The following is an 18,061-nucleotide window of genomic DNA, read 5'->3' on the forward strand; positions in this document are numbered from 1 at the left end:
TTAACATATTGAATAAAAAAAGTGGTTTTTAGGGAACATTAGGGACGGAGAGCTGTACGGTAAGTAGCATCATTCCAAGATGGGGTCCGTGCTGCTCCAGAACGGCGACAGACTCCCTTTAAATAGAGAAACAAGGAGAATTACATTTCAAATAGAAAAAACAGAAAACAGCAAAATATAAAAATGTGTAAATCCGGTTTTACACGAATCAATGGGCCACGTTCTGATGCCACAGGGACCCCGCATCTGAGGTGGACATTAGGCAGAGAGGACACCAGGGACAGCGGGAGGAGGACTCATCCGGAGCTTCTGGTAACCGGTGACACCCGGCGGGGGGCGGGGCTTTTCATTCAACAATCGGTCATTTACCTCAGTTTCACCTTTCCCGCCGATTATAGGCGGGCGCGAGGTCACGTGATGCAGAGAGACCAGCTGACCTTTATCAGTCTAGTCCGACCAATAGCGGAGAGGGGGTGTGGTCACTATTGAGCGTCTGCGCAGTCACATGACCAGAAGCGGCCAGACATGTTCCCGACACCGGTGAGTGAGCGCTGAGAGAGTGACAGACAGTGAGGGCTGACAGAGAGAGAGAGAGAGTCAGAGACTGAGAGAGTGACAGACAGTGAGGGCTGACAGAGAGAGAGAATGAGACTGAGAGAGTGACAGGCAGTGAGGGCTGACAGAGAGAGAGAGAGTCAGAGACTGAGAGAGTGACAGACAGTGAGGGCTGACAGAGAGAGAGAATGAGACTGAGAGAGTGACAGACAGTGAGGGCTGACGGAGAGAGAGACTGAGAGAGAGAATGAGAGAGTCATAGACTGAGAGAGAGAGTCAGAGAGTGACAGACAGTGAGGGCTGACAGAGAGAGAATGAGACTGAGAGAGTGACAGGCAGTGAGGGCTGACAGAGAGAGAGAATGAGACTGAGAGAGTGACAGACAGTGAGGGCTGACAGAGAGAGAGAGTCAGAGACTGAGAGAGTGACAGACAGTGAGGGCTGACAGAGAGAGAGAATGAGACTGAGAGAGTGACAGACAGTGAGGGCTGACAGAGAGAGAGAATGAGACTGAGAGAGTGACAGACAGTGAGGGCTGACAGAGAGAGAGAGTCAGAGACTGAGAGAGTGACAGACAGTGAGGGCTGACAGAGAGAGAGAGTCAGAGACTGAGAGAGTGACAGACAGTGAGGGCTGACAGAGAGAGAGAATGAGAGAGTCATAGACTGAGAGAGAGAGAGTCAGAGACTGAGAGAGAGTCAGAGACAGAGAGTGACAGACAGTGAGGGCTGACAGAGAGAGAGAATGAGAGAGTCATAGACTGAGAGAGAGAGAGTCAGAGACTGAGAGAGAGTCAGAGACTGAGAGAGTGACAGACAGTGAGGGCTGACAGAGAGAGAGAATGAGACTGAGAGAGTGACAGACAGTGAGGGCTGACTGAGAGAGTGACAGACAGTGAGGGCTGACAGAGAGAGAGACTGAGAGAGAGTCAGAGACTGAGAGAGAGAGAGAGAGTGACAGACAGTGAGGGCTGACAGAGAGAGAGACTGAGAGAGTGACAGACAGTGAGGGCTGACAGAGAGAGAGAATGAGACTGAGAGAGTGACAGACAGTGACAGACAGTGAGGGCTGACTGAGAGAGTGACAGACAGTGAGGGCTGACAGAGAGAGAGACTGAGAGAGAGTCAGAGACTGAGAGAGAGAGAGAGAGTGACAGACAGTGAGGGCTGACAGAGAGAGAGACTGAGAGAGTGACAGACAGTGAGGGCTGACAGAGAGAGAGAATGAGACTGAGAGAGTGACAGACAGTGAGGGCTGACAGAGAGAGAGAATGAGACTGAGAGAGTGACAGACAGTGAGGGCTGACAGAGAGAGAGAAAGACTGAGAGTGACAGACAGTGACAGACGATAGAGTGAGAGAGTGACAGACAGTGAGGGCTGACAGAGAGAGAGAGTCAGAGACTGAGAGAGTGGCAGACAGTGAGGGCTGACAGAGAGAGAGAGACTGACTGAGAACAAGAGACTAAGAGAGAGAGAGTGACAGACAGTGAGGGCTGACAGAGAGAGAGAATGAGAGAGTCATAGACTGAGAGAGAGAGTCAGAGAGTGACAGACAGTGAGGGCTGACAGAGAGAGAGAGAGAGTCAGAGACTGAGAGAGAGTCATAGAATGAGAGAGAGTCAGAGACTGAGAGAGTGACAGACAGTGACAGACGATAGAGTGAGACACTGGCAGACAGTGAGAGAGACTGAGAGAGAGTCAGAGACAGAGAGTGACAGACAGTGAGGGCTGACAGAGAGAGAGAGAGTCAGAGACTGACTGAGAGATAGTCAGAGAATGAGAGAGACTGACTGAGAACAAGAGACTAAGAGAGATTCAGAGACTGAGAGAGTGACAGACAGTGACAGACGATAGAGTGAGACACTGGCAGACAGTGAGGGCTGACAGAGAGAGTCAGAGACTGAGAGAGACTGAGAGAGTGACAGACAGTGAGGGCTGACAGAGAGAGAGTGAGAGACACAGAGAGAGAGAATGAGAGAGAGAGTCAGAGACTGAGAGAGTGACAGACAGTGAGAGAGACTGACTGAGAACAAGAGACTGAGAGAGTGACAGACGATAGAGTGAGACACTGGCAGACAGTGAGGGCTGACAGAGAGAGAGAATTAGAGAGACTGAGAGAGAGTCAGAGACAGAGAATGAGAGAGACTGACTGAGAACAAGAGACTAAGAGAGAGTTAGAGACTGAGAGACACAGAGAGAGAGAGTGAGCGAGACTGAGGGTGAGGTTGAAAGACAGAAACAGACTGAGACGTCCGGTGACAGAGACAGACTAAAGGAGACATCTAGTGACAGACTGGCATTGAGAGACATGCAGTGACTGAGAGACTGAATGAGCAACCAACAGAGACAGAGAGACATCCGGTGACATAAGAGGGGTCTCTCCTTTGTATGAGGGGACGTTCCCCCGCTGTCCTCAGGAGCTGACATCCACATCTGTCCATACGCATGGATGACAGCCGACTACAGAGGCAGATGTAGAGCACAGAGGGAGGCCGTGTGTGAGACTGTAAGGGGTGTGTGGGTGGCAGAGGGGTGCAGTGGGGGCGACGGAGGGGTGCAGTGGGGGCGATGGGGAAAGAGCAGAGGCAGGCGGTGGGGGGAGAGCAGAGGGGGGCGACGGAGGGGCGCGGTGGGGGGGGCGACGGAGGGGCGCGGTGGGGGGAGAGCAGAGGGGGGCGACGGAGGGGTGCGGTGGGGGAAGAGCAGGAGGGGCGCGGTGGGGGAAGAGCAGAGGGGGGCGACGGAGGGGTGCGGTGGGGAAAGAGCAGGAGGGGCGCGGTGGGGGAAGAGCAGAGAGGGGCGCGGTGGGGGGAAGAGCAGAGAGGGGCGCGGTGGGGGAAGAGCAGAGAGGGGCGCGGTGGGGGAAGAGCAGAGGGGGGCGACGGATTGGCGCAGTGGGGGAAGAGCATAGGGGGGCGACGGAGTGACGCGGTGGGGGAAGAGCAGAGGGGGGGCGACGGAGGGGCGCGGTGGGGGAAGAGCAGAGGGGGCGACGGAGGGGCGCGGTGGGGGAAGAGCAGAGGGGGCGACGGAGGGGCGCGGTGGGGGAAGAGCAGAGGGGGGCGACGGAGGGGCGCGGTGGGGGAAGAGCAGAGGGGGGTGATGGAGGGGCGCGGGAGGGGAAGAGCAGAGGGGGCGACGGAGGGGCGCGGTGGGGGAAGAGCAGAGGGGGGTGATGGAGGGGCGCGGGAGGGGAAGAGCAGAGGGGGTGATGGAGGGGTGCGGTGGGGGAAGAGCAGAGGGGGTGCGGTGGGGGAAGAGCAGAGGGGGGTGACTGAGTGGCGCGGTGGGGGAAGAGCAGAGGTGGGCGACGGAGGGGTGCGGTGGGGGAAGAGCAGAGGGGGTGCGGTGGGGGAAGAGCAGAGGGGGGTGACTGAGTGGCGCGGTGGGGGAAGAGCAGAGGGGGGCGACGGAGGGGTGCGGTGGGGGAAGAGCAGAGGGGGGCGATGGAGGGGCGCGGTGGGGGAAGAGCAGAGGGGCGAGTGCTGCTTGTCTCCAAGCAGAGGGGCGATGGGTTATAAATGTGACAGATCAGATGGGGAGCGCTGCAGAGTTGTCACTGGGACTATGCCTCTGATCCTTCCTGCCCTGTCACCTCCGTGTTATCAGGGGGGCGCAGGAGCAGTGCTGGCAGCACCTGTGCGGGGGAGGGGTGCACATTTTTGGGATGTTATACTTGTTTTCTCTCCTGCAGCTTCTATGTCGATTTCACAGCTCACTGCTGAGCAGATGTCGCCCCAAAATTTCCATGACTGTGAGGAGTCTGAGCACCCAGACCCCGGGGTAAGAGCACACGAGACCCTCACTAACCCCACCCATACACTATAGCTGACTGTAAGGGCAAAGAACACACAGTGCTCGTGACGCCTCCGGACTGTCTCCTCTCCTCTCCCTACACAATGCTCGTGACACCTCCGGACTGTCTCCTCTCCCTTTCTACACAATGCTCGTGACACCTCCGGACTGTCTCCTCTCCCTTTCTACACAGTGCTCGTGACGCCTCCGGACTGTCTCGTCTCCTCTCCCTTCCTACACAATGCTCGTGACACCTCCGAACTGTCTCCTCTCCCTCCCTACACAATGCTCGTGACACCTCCGGACTGTCTCCTCTCCCTTCCTACACAATGCTCGTGACACCTCCGAACTGTCTCCTCTCCCTCCCTACACAATGCTCGTGACACCTCCGGACTGTCTCCTCTCCCTCCCTACACAATGCTCGTGACACCCCTGGACTGTCTCCTCTCTCTCCCTACACAATGCTCGTGACACCTCCGAACTGTCTCCTCTCCCTCCCTACACAGTGCTCGTGACGCCTCCGGACTGTCTCCTCTCCCTTCCAGTACAATGCTCGTGACACCTCCGAACTGTCTCCTCTCCCTTTCTACACAATGCTCGTGACACCTCCGGACTGTCTCCTCTCCCTTCCAGTACAATGCTCGTGACGCCTCCGGACTGTCTCCTCTCCCTCCCTACACAATGCTCGTGACACCTCCGGACTGTCTCCTCTCCCTCTCTACACAATGCTCGTGACACCTCTGGACTGTCTCCTCTCCTCTCTCTCCCTCCCTCCACAATGCTCGTGACACCTCCGGACTGTCTCGTCTCCTCTCCCTCCCTCCACAATGCTCGTGACACCTCCAGACTGTCTCCTCTCCCTTCCTCCACAATGCTCGTGACACCTCCAGACTGTCTCCTCTCCCTCCCTACACAATGCTCGTGACACCTCCGGACTGTCTCCTCTTCCTCCCTACACAATGCTCGTGACACCTCCAGACTGTCTCCTCTCCTCTCCCTTCCAACACAATGCTCGTGACACCTCCGGACTGTCTCCTCTCCCTCCCTACACAGTGCTCGTGACACCTCCGGACTGTCTCCTCTCCCTTTCTACACAATGCTCGTGACACCTCCGGACTGTCTCCTCTCCCTCCCTACACAGTGCTCGTGACCCCTCTGGACTGTCTCCTCTCCTCTCCCTCCCTCCACAATGCTCGTGACACCTCCGGACTGTCTCCTCTCCTCTCCCTACACAGTGCTCGTGACACCTCCGGACTGTCTCCTCTCCTCTCCTCTCCCTCCCTACACAATGCTCGTGACACCTCCGGACTGTCTCCTCTCCTCTCCCTCCCTACACAATGCTCGTGACACCTCCGGACTGTCTCCTCTCCCTCCCTACACAATGCTCGTGACACCTCCAGACTGTCTCCTCTCCCTCCCTACACAATGCTTGTGACACCTCCGGACTGTCTCCTCTTCCTCCCTCCCTACACAATGCTCGTGACACCTCCAGACTGTCTCCTCTCCCTCCCTACACAATGCTTGTGACACCTCCGGACTGTCTCCTCTTCCTCCCTCCCTACACAATGCTCGTGACACCTCCGGACTGTCTCCTCTCCTCTCCCTCCCTACACAATGCTCATGACGCCTCCGGACTGTCTCCTCTCCTCTCCCTCCCTACACAATGCTCGTGACACCTCCGGACTGTCTCCTCTCCCTCCCTACACAATGCTCGTGACGCCTCCGGACTGTCTCCTCTCCTCTCCCTCCCTACACAATGCTCGTGACACCTCCGGACTGTCTCCTCTCCTCTCCCTCCCTACACAATGCTCGTGACACCTCCGGACTGTCTCCTTTTGCTTCATGCAGAGCGCTCATCAAATCTTGGGGCTGTCTCCTCTCCCTCCCGACAGAGAACTCATAAGACCTCAGGACTGTCTCATCTCTCCACATAGGGTCCTTAATTAGAGACTGCTCCTCTGTGCTGTTACTCTCTATGAGACCTCCACACGGTCTGCTTTCCCTCCATACAGAGTGGCTGGTGAGACATCCTGACTGTCTCCTCACCATCCATGGAGGGGACTGAGACCTCCTTATCTGCGAGGTGGAGGACAGATGAGCAGATAATGGGTCAGGGCCATATTCTCATCTCTGCCCGGTTAACTAGTTGTGTGCTGGATCTCGGTGATCAGAAGTTTATTTCTATTTCTATTACCTTTGAAAACTGGTCTGCAATCTGCAATGAGCCCCCCAGCCACTGAATGAGACCCACAGCCACTGAATGAGCCCCCCAGGAACTGAATGAGCCCCCCAGCCACTGAATGAGACCCCCAGGAACTGAGTGGACATTAGTAGACGGATGGGGCAGGCGTGCTGTATACACGGGTCTCTATACTGTCTGCTTGTGGGGAGGTTTATATCAGTAATAAAGTAAAAGTCTTTTAATCTGCCCTTAGGTCGCCCCCACGTAGGTGGTTTCGGATCATCTGCCTAGGCACCTTTGTTGGGGCCCCATCAGCAGGGGCCCTTGTCTATTACAGCTCAGATGGCCCCAACAGGAGGAGAATAAGGATCTCGCTGCAGGGGATTCTCCGATTCTGCAGGTGAGGAGGTCACATCCACAGTGTTGTATTGTGTGGGGATGACAGGTCATTATCGGGGTCACACCCCATCTTGTGACCTCGGTGCCCTAGGAAAGCAAAGGTGCACCAATACATAGGAGTCCCAAATACATGGCCGTATACAACACTACATCTGCAGGTACCGTGGAAGGGGATCGCCAAGATGATGCTTGTGACCGATCCAGTCGTCAGAGGGGCACGCCCAATATCCATATTTTTCCTGACCTAAAAAGATTGGACGGAGCTCTACTCGGCTGTACAGAAGGGTGACCCTGTACTGTCAGCACCCGACCCTTAGCCAGTGATATAGCGGGTGGTGCCGGAGCATCGCGCGATAAAAACTGAATGCGATCGCAGACAAAACTGTATGACTTTGTTTGCGAAATCATGCATTTTTCACTGAACGCATTCGCAACGCTCGTCTGCAAGGGGCCTTATCCTGATCATTTGTGTCCAGCTTCCAGCCCCAGAGCTGCATCCCCAGGCCGTCTATACACTATATAGACCGGTGGACGTGTGCAGAACGTGATATACGGTATATAGACCGGGGGACGTGTGCAGAACACGTGATATACGGTATATAGACCGGGGACGTGTGCAGAAAACGTGATATACGGTATATAGACCGGGGACGTGTGCAGAACACGTGATATACGGTATATAGACCGGGGGACGTGTGCAGAACATGTGATATATGGTATATAGACCGGGGGACGTGTGCAGAACACGTGATATACGGTATATAGACCGGGGGACGTGTGCAAAACATGTGATATACGGTATATACAGGACATTGCAGACAGGTGTCTGATGCCTACTCCATACAATCCCCACATACATGTGATGTATTTTTCGCCCTATAAGACGCACCTAGGAAAATAAGAAAAAACATATTTTTCTTTAGGCCTCAGAACAGACCTCCATATTACTAGGTCCCCCAATTAGACCTTAGATTAGACCTCCATGTGAATGACCACCAATCAGACCTGTAGTGATGATAATCAGCTCTCACCTCTCCTGTGTTCTCTCCTGTCCTTATACTATATACAGTGATGAGCAGGATGTTCTAGTGATGATAGATAATCAGTTCTCACCTCTCCTGTGTTCTCTCCTGTCCTTATACTATATACAGTGATAAGCAGGATGTTCTAGTGATGATAGATAATCAGTTCTCACCTCTCCTGTGTTCTCTCCTGTCCTTATACTATACAGTGATAAGTGGGGTGTTCTAGTGATGATAATCAGTTCTCACCTCTCCTGTATTCTCTCCTGTCCTTATACTATATACAGTGATAAGCAGGATGTTCTAGTGATGATAGATGATCAGTTCTCACCTCTCCTGTGTTCTCTCCTGTCCTTATACTATACACAGTGATAAGCAGGATGTTCTAGTGATAGATGATCAGTTCTCACCTCTCCTGTGTTCTCTCCTGTCCTTATACTATACACAGTGATAAGCAGGATGTTCTAGTGATAGATAATCCGTTCTCACCTCTCCTGTGTTCTCTCCTGTCCTTATACTATACACAGTGATAAGCAGGGTGTTCTAGTGATGATAATCAGTTCTCACCTCTCCTGTGTTCTCTCCTGTCCTTATACTATATACAGTGATAAGCAGGATGTTCTAGTGATGATAGGAGAGGTGAGAACTGATTATCTATCATCACTAGAACATCCTGCTTATCACTGTATTTAGTATAAGGGCAGGAGAGAACACAGCAGATGTGAGGACTGATTATCATCACTAGAACACCCCGCTTATCACTGTTATAGTATAAGGATAGGAGAGAATACAGGAGAGGTGAGAACTGATTATCTGTGTTCTCTCCTGTCCTTATACTATACACATTGATAAGCAGGGTGTTGTAGTGATAACAATCAGTTCTCACCTCTCCTGTGTTCTCTCCTGTCCTTATACTATACAGTGATAAGCGGGGTGTTCTAGTGATGATAATCAGTTCTCACCTCTCCTGTGTTCTCTCCTGTCCTTATACTATATACAGTGATAAGCAGGGTGTTCTAGTGATAATAATCAGTTCTCACCTCTCCTGTGTTCTCTCCTGTCCTTATACTATACACAGTGATAAGCAGGATGTTCTAGTGATGATAATCAGCTCTCACCTCTCCTGTGTTCTCTCCTGTCCTTATACTATACACAGTGATAAGCAGGATGTTCTAGTGATAACAATCAGTTCTCACCTCTCCTGTGTTCTCTCCTATCCTTATACTATAAATAGTGATAATAAGCAGGGTGTTCTAGTGATGATAGATAATCAGTTCTCACCTCTTCTGTGTTCTCTCCTGTCCTTATACTATACATAGTTATAAGCAGGATGTTCTATTGATAGATAATCAGTTCTCAGCTCTGTTCTCTCCTGTCCTTATACTATACAGTGATAAGCAGGATGTTCTATTGATAGATAATCAGTTCTCACCTCTCCTGTGTTCTCTCCTGTCCTTATACTATATACAGTGATAAGCAGGGTGTTCTAGTGATAGATAATCAGTTCTCATCTCTCCTGTGTTCTCTCCTGTCCTTATACTATACAGTGATAAATGGGGTGTTCTAGTGATAGATAATCAGTTCTCACCTCTTCTGTGTTCTCTCCTGTCCTTATACTATACAGTGATAAGCAGGGTGTTTTTCCTCAGGAGTTCTTCCCGTAGCCCAAATGCCTGAGATGGGGGAAGCCATTCATCATTGTTGGTGGTGGTCCATTTGGAATTTTTTCCCACCTTCCACCTACATTGTACGCAATAGTAAATAGTACCATTAGAAAGTACAACGTCCTGCAAAAATTGAGCCCTCATATGGCAATGTGAATGGAAATATAAAAAAGTTATGGCTCTGGGAAGGCAGGGAGTTAGGGCCCTTTCACACCTGCGTTCTTGTCTTCCGGCATAGAGTTCCGTCGTCGGGGCTCTATGCCGGAAGAATCCTGATCAGGATTATCCCCATGCATTCTGAATGGAGAGAAATCCGTTCAGGATGCATCAGGATGTCTTCAGTTCCGGAACGGAACGTTTTTTGGCCGGAGAAAATACCGCAGCATGCTGCGCTTTTTGCTCCGGCCAAAAATCCTGAAGACTTGCCGCAAGGCCGGATCCGGAATTAATGCCCATTGAAAGGCATTGATCCGGATCCGGACTTAAGCTAAACGTCGTTTCGGCGCATTGCCGGAGCCGACATTTAGCTTTTTCTGAATGGTTACCATGGCTGCCAGGACGCTAAAGTCCTGGCAGCCATGGTAAAGTGTAGTGGGGAGCGGGGGAGCAGTATACTTACCGTCCGTGCGGCTCCCGGGGCGCTCCAGAGTGACGTCAGGGCGCCCCAAGCACATGGATCACGTGATCGCATTGGACACGTAATCCATGCGCATGGGGCGCTCTGACGTCATTCTGGAGCGCCCCGGGAGCCGCACGGACTGTAAGTATACTGCTCCCCCGCTCCCCGCTCCTACTATGGCAACCAGGACTTTAATAGCGTCCTGGCTGCCATAGTAACACTGAAAGCATTTGGAAGACGGTTCCGTCTTCAAATGCTTTCAGTACACTTGCGTTTTTCCGGATCCGGAGTGTAATTCCGGCAAGTGGAGTACACGCCGGATCCGGACAACGCAAGTGTGAAAGAGGCCTAAGAAATGATAATGCAAAAACAGAAAATTGCTGGGGCTGAAGGGGTTAAGGCATTGTTCCCCTAGGATTTGTTTCTGGTTCTGAATCTAGGCCGCCTTTTCAACCTCTTTCCTCCATTTCTATTAACCCCTTCAAGCAAAAGCCAGTTTTGGACCAAATACTGAAGCTCCATTATTTAAATCTGACGTGTCGCTGTAACAGGGGGGTAACAGGATTAGGCTACTTTCACACTCGCTTTTGGTGCGGATCCGTCATGGATCTGCACAGACGGATCCGTTCAGATAATACAAGCGTCTGCATCCGTTCAGAACGGATCCGTTAGTATTATCTGTAACATGGCCAAGACGGATCCGTCCTGAACACCATTGAAAGTCAATGGAGGACGGATCCGTTTTCAATTGTGTCGTTTGGCTCAGTTTCGTCAGACGGACACCATAACGCTGCAGGCCGCCTCCAGAGCGGAACGGAGACGGAACAGAGGCAAACTGAGGCATTCTGAGCAGATCCCTTTCTATTCAGAATGCATTAGGGAAGAACTGTTCCGTTTTGGACGCTTGTGAGAGCCCTGAACGGATCTCAAAAACGGAAAGCCAAAGACGCCAGTGTGAGAGTAGCCTTAGCTCACGGGATCACCGTCTCCTGGGATAGACGGGCGCTGCGGGCACACAAAACACAGTCCAGTCCAAGCACGTTTGGAGCTACTGGCTTCTGCAGATAAAAGCAAGCCCTGGTCGCTACCTGTAGACCTCGAGCAGGGAGCTGAGCCTGCACCATAAGCAGAGCTTCCCAGGAGCAGAGGCCTCAGCTAGTCAGCGGCCTGCCCCTTATAGCATACCCAGCTCCTCAGGTGACTAGACACAGTTACCACCAAAAGCTGGGGCAAGGACCCCCCAACTCTCACCGCTCCAAGCAGCCAGGCCCTTCTCACCAGGTTTTTGATAATAACCCTCACACACAGAAAACAGTTTTCCTTGCTGCTTCAACTCCCTGACAGGAGCCTCGGTGACATCTTCATCGGTAACGGGAACCTCGGTGACATGTAGACTCCTTCCACCGCTCTCCCCCTGGTCCTGTCACAGTGGTAAGACTCTGGAAGGCTTTTACTCATCCAAGTCTTTCTGACCTTGTCTTCTCGTGACACATTGTACTTCATGTTAGTGGTAAATTTGTGTCGATATGTTTTACCTTTTATTTATTAATTTTTTTTTCTAAATTTGATTTTCTTTGCTTTTAATACAGACAGTGATTCCTCGTAATTAATTAGCATTCGCCATATGTCTGCTTTATGTTGGCGTCATTTTATAAATGTCAGCAGCGTAATAAGTTGTATACTCACCTAAAGAATTATTAGTGCCCCCATACTAATACGGTGTTGGACCCCCTTTTGCCTTAATTCTACGTGGCATTGATCCCACAAGGTGCTGATAGCATTCTTTAGAAATGTTGGCCCATATTGATAGGATAGCATCTTGCAGTTGATGGAGATTTGAGGGATGCACATCCAGGGCACGAAGCTCCCGTTCCACCACATCCCAAAGATGCTCTATTGGGTTGAGATCTGGTGACTGTGGGGCCATTTTAGTGCAGTGAACTCATTGTCATGTTCAAGAAACCAATGTGAGATGATTGGAGCTTTGTGACATGGTGCATTATCCTGCTGGAAGTAGCCATCAGAGGATGGAGACATGTTCTCATTCTGTTTACCCCAAATTCGGACTCTACCATTTGAATGTCTCAACAGAAATCGAGACTCATCAGACCAGGTAACATTTTTCCAGTCTTCAACAGTCCAGTTTCGGTGAGCTCGTGCAAATTGTAGCCTCTTTTTCCTATTTGTAGTGGAGATGAGTGGTACCCGGTGGGGTCTTCTGCTGTTGTAGCCCATCCGCCTCAAGGTTGTGCGTGTTGTGGCTTCACAAATGCTTTGCTGCAGACCTCGGTTGTAACGAGTGGTTATTTCAGCCAACGTTGCTCTTCTATCAGCTTGAATCAGTCGGCCCATTCTCCTCTGACCTCCAGCATCCACAAGGCATTGTCACCCACAGGACGGCCGCATACTGGATGTTTTTCCCTTTTCACACCATTCTTTGTAAACCCTAGAAATGGTTGTGCGTGAAAATCCCAGTAACTGATAGGGTTGTTGCGGGTATCGAAATTTCGATACCCAATCGATACTTTTGTCCCGGTATCGATACGATACCGGGATTTCCGTTTTTTTCGATACTGGGCTGCGCTTCTGCGCAGTCTAGTATCTCTGAACATGAGCGCGCTGCTATCGGCGCGCTCATGTTCTCTCTCAGCAGCACGGGGAGAAGGAAGCTGTCCTCCCTCCCCCCTGTGCTGCTGCCGCTGCCACCAATGAGAAGAGAGGGGCGGAGGAGGGGCGGCAATGAGAAGAGAGGGGCGGAGGAGGGGCGGCAATGAGAAGAGAGGGGGTGGAGGAGGGGCGGCAATAAGAAGAGAGGGGCGGAGGAGGGGCGGGCGCACTGCGCCACCAATGATAGGATTACTATCGGAGCGATGGGAGGAGACATCAGCTTCACTAGTGGGCGTTCCTTTTCCCTGCGCTGCGATTGGACAGCGCTACAGCCAGGGAGAAGGAACGCCCACTAGTGAAGCTGATGTCTCCTCCCATCGCTCCGATAGTAATCAGCAGCATGTGGAGCAGGAGAGGAGACAGTAATGGGGCACTGCGGGCGAACGGAGCGGCGCCCAGGACTAAATAGTGAGTGCTGAGACATCGCTGGGCGCCGCTCTGTGTGGCCTAATAGTGAAAGTCTGGACTCATATACAGTAGTCAGTCTTTAACACATACAGGAGGCGGGTGCCGGCAGCAGAATCGCATTGCCGGCACCCTGCCCCTGACAGGGAGCTGCGATCAGCGGCAGTTAACTGCCGCTGATCTGCTAGTACCCGCCTCCTGTATAAAGGGGTAAAATCATTGGTGGTGCAGTGTGCCCCCCCCCTCAATCCCCCCATCCCATTAAAATCATTGGTGGCACAGTGCGCCGGCCCCTCTCAACCCTCCAGTATTAAAATCATTGGTGGCAGTGGCCACAGGGACCTCTCCACTCCCCCTCATTGGTGGTGCAGTGGCAGCTTCTGATCGGAGCCCCAGCTGTGTAAGCCTGGGGCTCCGATCGGTTACCATGGCAGCCAGGACGCTACAGAAGCCCTGGTTGCCATGGTAACATCCCTGATGCTGTGTGCACAAAGCACAGAGCAGCAGGGACAGTGTGGAGTCCTATTCACCCTGATAGAGATCTATCAGGGTGAATAGAAAAAGGGATGAAAGATCCCAGGTTCTAGCCCCTAAGGGGGGAAATAGTTATTAAATAAAAAGTGAAAAAAAAAAAAACACTAAAATATGAAGTATAAATCACCCCCCTTTTCCCAATTTCACATATAAAATATATAAATAAACATATTACATCGCCACGTCAGAAAAGTCCAAACTATTAAAATATAAAAAAAAAAATCTAGGTGGTGAATGCCGGAACAGAAAAAATAAAATAAAAACTGCGCGATTCGCCATTTTTAAAAATGAGGAATGCACGTGGCTTTTTTTGTTTATTTTTTCCGCGTGGTATCGAATGGTATCGAGTATCGCAATACTTTTTCATGGTATCGAAACCGAATCAAAAATTTGGTATCGCAACAACTCTAGTAACTGAGCAGATTGTGAAATACTCAGACCGGCCCGTCTGGCACCAACAACCATGCCACGCTCAAAACTGCTTAAATCACCTTTCTTTCCCATTCTGACATTCAGTTTGGAGTTCAGGAGATTGTCTTGACCAGGAGCACCCCCCTAAATGCATCGAAGCAACTGCCATGTGATTGGTTGACTAGATAATTGCATCAATGAGAAATAGACCAGGTGTTCCTAATAATTCTTTAGGTGAGTGTAGATTGCATCGCCATATACTGACATCCATAACATTTTAATTTTTTCCTCAAAGTAATGGTGTGAGGGCTTGTGTTTTGGGGGACTGGCTGAAGTTTTTGTTGGGTATCATTTTGGGCTGCATACAATTTTTTGGGAGGGGAGGTAACAAAAACAGCAAATTATTTTTATAGCGTTCACCATGTGGAATAAATAACATTCTTATTTTATAGATCAGGTCATTACGGATGTGGCGATACCAATTATGTGTAGTTTATTTTATCTTTTAACCAATTAGTGAATATGTGGAAAACTCAAAAAAAAAATTCACAGAATTTTTTTTTTTTTAACTTTTTGTAATACTTTTTTTTTACGACATCTGTTGCAGTGTATTTTAATGTCAGTTTTACACTGACATTTGGCCTAAGCAGTCCAATCAGTGAAAGAGGGAACTCCCTCCCTCTGTTAACCCCTTACATCATAGCTCAATTCTGGAGCCGCTGCCATCTCCATGCAGTAATGACGCTTAGAGGGGGGCCGCATGGTGCACAGAGGGGGCAGGAAAAAGCACAATGGCGGCATCAGGAGCACAAATAGTATATCTGGTTACAGGCTGTGATATCCACCGTCATGAACGGTGCAATATTGCGGTAACTACGCTCTGGTCAGTTTACACATGGCCTCAGATACACATTCCCACGACCGGCCCACACAGACTGTGCACTGCTGCACCGACACATGGCCCCAGATACACATTCACATGACCGGCCCACACAGACTGTGCACTGCTGCACCGACACATGGCCTCAGATACACATTCCCATGACCGGCCCACACAGACTGTGCACTGCTGCACCGACACATGGCCTCAGATACACATTCACACGACCGGCCCACACAGAATGTGCACTGCTGCACCGACACATGGCCCCAGATACACATTCCCACGACCGGCCCACACAGACTGTGCACTGCTGCACCGACACATGGCCCCAGATACACATTCCCACGACCGGCCCACACAGACTGTGCACTGCTGCACCGACACATGGCCCCAGATACACAGTCACATGACCGGCCCACACAGACTGTGCACTGCTGCACCGACACATGGCCTCAGATACACAGTCACACGACCGGCCCACACAGAATGTGCACTGCTGCACCGACACATGGCCCCAGATACACATTCACATGACCGGCCCACACAGACTGTGCACTGCTGCACCGACACATGGCCTCAGATACACATTCACACGACCGGCCCACACAGACTGTGCACTGCTGCACCGACACATGGCCTCAGATACACATTCACATGACCGGCCCACACAGACTGTGCACTGCTGCACCGACACATGGCCCCAGATACACATTCACACGACCGGCCCACACAGACTGTGCACTGCCGCACCGACACATGGCCTCAGATACACAGTCACACGACCGGCCCACACAGACTGTGCACTGCTGCACCGACCCATGGCCTCAGATACACATTCACACGACCGGCCCACACAGACTGTGCACTGCTGCACCGACACATGGCCCCAGATACACATTCACACGACCGGCCCACACAGACTGTGCACTGCCGCACCGACACATGGCCCCAGATACACATTCACACGACCGGCCCACACAGACTGTGCACTGCTGCACCGACACATGGCCCCAGATACACATTCACACGACCGGCCCACACAGACTGTGCACTGCCGCACCGACACATGGCCCCAGATACACATTCACACGACTGGCCCACACAGACTGTGCACTGCTGCACCGACCCATGGCCTCAGATACACATTCACACGACTGGCCCACACAGACTGTGCACTGCTGCACCGACACATGGCCCCAGATACACATTCACACGACCGGCCCACACAGACTGTGCACTGCTGCACCGACACATGGCCTCAGATACACATTCACACGACTGGCCCACACAGACTGTGCACTGCTGCACCGACACATGGCCCCAGATACACATTCACACGACCGGCCCACACAGACTGTGCACTGCTGCACCGACCCATGGCCTCAGATACACATTCACACGACCGGCCCACACAGACTGTGCACTGCCGCACCGACACATGGCCCCAGATACACATTCACACGACCGGCCCACACAGACTGTGCACTGCTGCACCGACACATGGCCCCAGATACACATTCACACGACCGGCCCACACAGAATGTGCACTGCTGCACCGACACCTGGCCTCAGATACACAGTCACACGACCGGCCCACACAGACTGTGCACTGCTGCACCGACACATGGCCCCAGATACACATTCCCACGACCGGCCCACACAGACTGTGCACTGCTGCACCGACACATGGCCTCAGATACACAGTCACACGACCGGCCCACACAGAATGTGCACTGCTGCACCGACACATGGCCTCAGATACACAGTCACACGACCGGCCCACACAGACTGTGCACTGCTGCACCGACACATGGCCCCAGATACACATTCACACGACCGGCCCACACAGACTGTGCACTGCTGCACCGACACATGGCCCCAGATACACATTCACACGACCGGCCCACACAGACTGTGCACTGCTGCACCGACACATGGCCTCAGATACACATTCACACGACCGGCCCACACAGACTGTGCACTGCTGCACCGACACATGGCCTCAGATACACATTCACACGACCGGCCCACACAGACTGTGCACTGCTGCACCGACACATGGCCCCAGATACACATTCACACGACCGGCCCACACAGACTGTGCACTGCTGCACCGACACATGGCCCCAGATACACATTCACATGACCGGCCCACACAGACTGTGCACTGCTGCACCGACACATGGCCCCAGATACACATTCACATGAACGGCCCACACAGACTGTGCACTGCTGCACCGACACATGGCCCCAGATACACATTCACACGACCGGCCCACACAGACTGTGCACTGCTGCACCGACACATGGCCCCAGATGCACATTCACACGACCGGCCCACACAGACTGTGCACTGCTGCACCGACACATGGCCTCAGATGCACATTCACACGACCGGCCCACACAGACTGTGCACTGCTGCACCGACACATGGCCCCAGATGCACATTCACACGACCGGCCCACATAGACTGTGCACTGCTGCACCGACACATGGCCTCAGATACACATTCACATGACCGGCCCACACAGACTGTGCACTGCTGCACCGACACATGGCCTCAGATACACATTCACACGACCGGCCCACACAGACTGTGCACTGCTGCACCGACACATGGCCCCAGATACACATTCACACGACCGGCCCACACAGACTGTGCACTGCTGCACCGACACATGGCCCCAGATACACATTCACATGACCGGCCCACACAGACTGTGCACTGCTGCACCGACACATGGCCCCAGATACACATTCACATGAACGGCCCACACAGACTGTGCACTGCTGCACCGACACATGGCCCCAGATACACATTCACACGACCGGCCCACACAGACTGTGCACTGCTGCACCGACACATGGCCCCAGATGCACATTCACACGACCGGCCCACACAGACTGTGCACTGCTGCACCGACA

General features: G+C 52.3%; 1 protein-coding gene across 3 annotated transcripts in view; it reads left to right on the forward strand.

The window, feature by feature from the left end:
* The first annotated feature begins 478 nt into the window (after positions 1-478).
* ADCK5 (aarF domain containing kinase 5) overlaps positions 479-18,061 on the forward strand; it is a 54,884-nt gene continuing 37,301 nt past the window's right edge. The window contains exons 1-3 of one of the 3 annotated variants that reach the window (XM_040434151.1): positions 479-540; positions 4,250-4,338; positions 6,786-6,932. In XM_040434151.1, coding sequence (XP_040290085.1) covers positions 526-540; positions 4,250-4,338; positions 6,786-6,932 — 251 coding nt within the window. In that variant the 5' untranslated portion in view covers positions 479-525. Of the gene's footprint in view, positions 541-4,010; positions 4,339-6,785; positions 6,933-18,061 lie in introns of those variants that run through there. The other 2 variants (XM_040434149.1, XM_040434152.1) reach the window with 2 other exon arrangements.

The sequence above is a fragment of the Bufo bufo genome, chromosome 5 (genome assembly GCF_905171765.1).
Source record: "Bufo bufo chromosome 5, aBufBuf1.1, whole genome shotgun sequence".
NCBI lineage: Eukaryota > Metazoa > Chordata > Amphibia > Anura > Bufonidae > Bufo > Bufo bufo.